Source organism: Emiliania huxleyi (assembly GCF_000372725.1).
Source record: "Emiliania huxleyi CCMP1516 unplaced genomic scaffold EMIHUscaffold_242, whole genome shotgun sequence".
NCBI classification, from domain to species: Eukaryota; Haptophyta; order Isochrysidales; family Noelaerhabdaceae; genus Emiliania; species Emiliania huxleyi.
The window spans coordinates 63,944-65,168 of NW_005200233.1; the positions used below are offsets into that span (position 1 = coordinate 63,944).

The window sequence follows — 1,225 nt, forward strand, 5'->3', positions numbered from 1 at the left end:
GAAAAAAAAAAAAAAAAAAAAAAAAGAAAAAAAAAAAAGAGCTATAAATGCGAGAGAAGGAGATATGTAGCGCGCGAAAGCCTTGGAGCTGGTCGACCCAGGGCAGAGGGAGCGGGTGGTTTGGCGGCTCTCTTCGCGTTGTGCAGGTGTGGACGGCGTCTCTTCACGGCTCTGGCTGTGAGTAGGTGGACGCGCAGCTAGTCGCGCTGAGCCACGATTTGGGCGTCGGCCTCTCGAGCTAGCGTCGAGATAGCGCTGAGGTAGCGAATATCACCAACAAGGATCGAGCCGAGGTCGAGCCGAGATCGAGCCGAGATCGGGCCGAGGTTGTTGAGGGCCTCGTGGGCGGCCTCTCTCGCCCTGTGGTTTCTCGCTGTGTGCCCACGGTGCTGGTGGCTGGCGCACCGGCGAAGACGTTTGCCTCGTGCGTGGCCTGGCCTGTTGGGGGGTGGTATGGCTATCCACTCGGGTTTGCACGGCGGTGTGGGTTACGAGCGTGGGTACGTGGGCGGATGCATTCGGGTTAGCGTAAACGAAAACTTTTGCTGGAGGGGCGCGCAGCTGGCGTGCGGGCGCGCGGCGCGGGATGGCCGCGGAGATCCATGGGGCGCTAGCACAGGGCTTTCGCACGCATGGCACAGGTTTATTTGCGCTGCACGTGTGTTTGCGTGCGCGCGGGGACGTGTACGCGCGGTTTTCACGCGGTGTGTGTGGAGACGGGGGTATGAGAGGCGCCGGCCGCGCGTGTATCGGCGTGTGTGGGAGTTCGCGGAGTATGCCCGGAGGGCGGGATGGTCCGGAAAACTCTCCTTTTCGGAGGGCGAACTTTTCAAAAGAAAAGGAGGGACTCTGAGGAAGACATCGGTAACTTTTCAAAGACTTGCGTCATGCGGGTGCAACGCGTCTGCGGCCAAAGTCCAGAGGGAATCCACGGTGGCGTGCATGTCTTTGACTGTGGAGGAGGCGAGCGTTGAACCTTTTCAAAAGAAAAGGAGCGACTCTGAAATGACACGGGTGCAGCGGCGATTTTTTTCTTTTTCTCGCGATGTCTGCCCCGCCGCGGCGCCGCTCGCGCCGCCTCGCCACCTCCTCCTCCGCCGCCGCTCCCTCGCCAGACACGCCGCCGCCCGCCCGCCTCCTCGACCTCCCCACCGAGCTCCTCGAGCGCGTCCTCGCTCGCTGCGACAGCCCCGCCGAAATCGCTCGCGTCGCGGCCGTCTCGCTG

At 62.0% G+C, this 1,225-nt stretch overlaps 1 protein-coding gene across 1 annotated transcript in view; it reads right to left on the reverse strand.

Moving 5' to 3' along the window:
• Positions 1–197: 197 nt before the first annotated feature.
• The window catches only part of EMIHUDRAFT_457383 (hypothetical protein), a gene marked incomplete at both ends in the record, with an annotated part of 4,339 nt that continues 3,311 nt past the window's right edge, over positions 198–1,225 (reverse strand). Inside the window, one exon of the mRNA XM_005778581.1 lies at positions 198–338. Coding sequence (XP_005778638.1) covers positions 198–338 — 141 coding nt within the window. The remainder of the gene's footprint in view (positions 339–1,225) is intronic.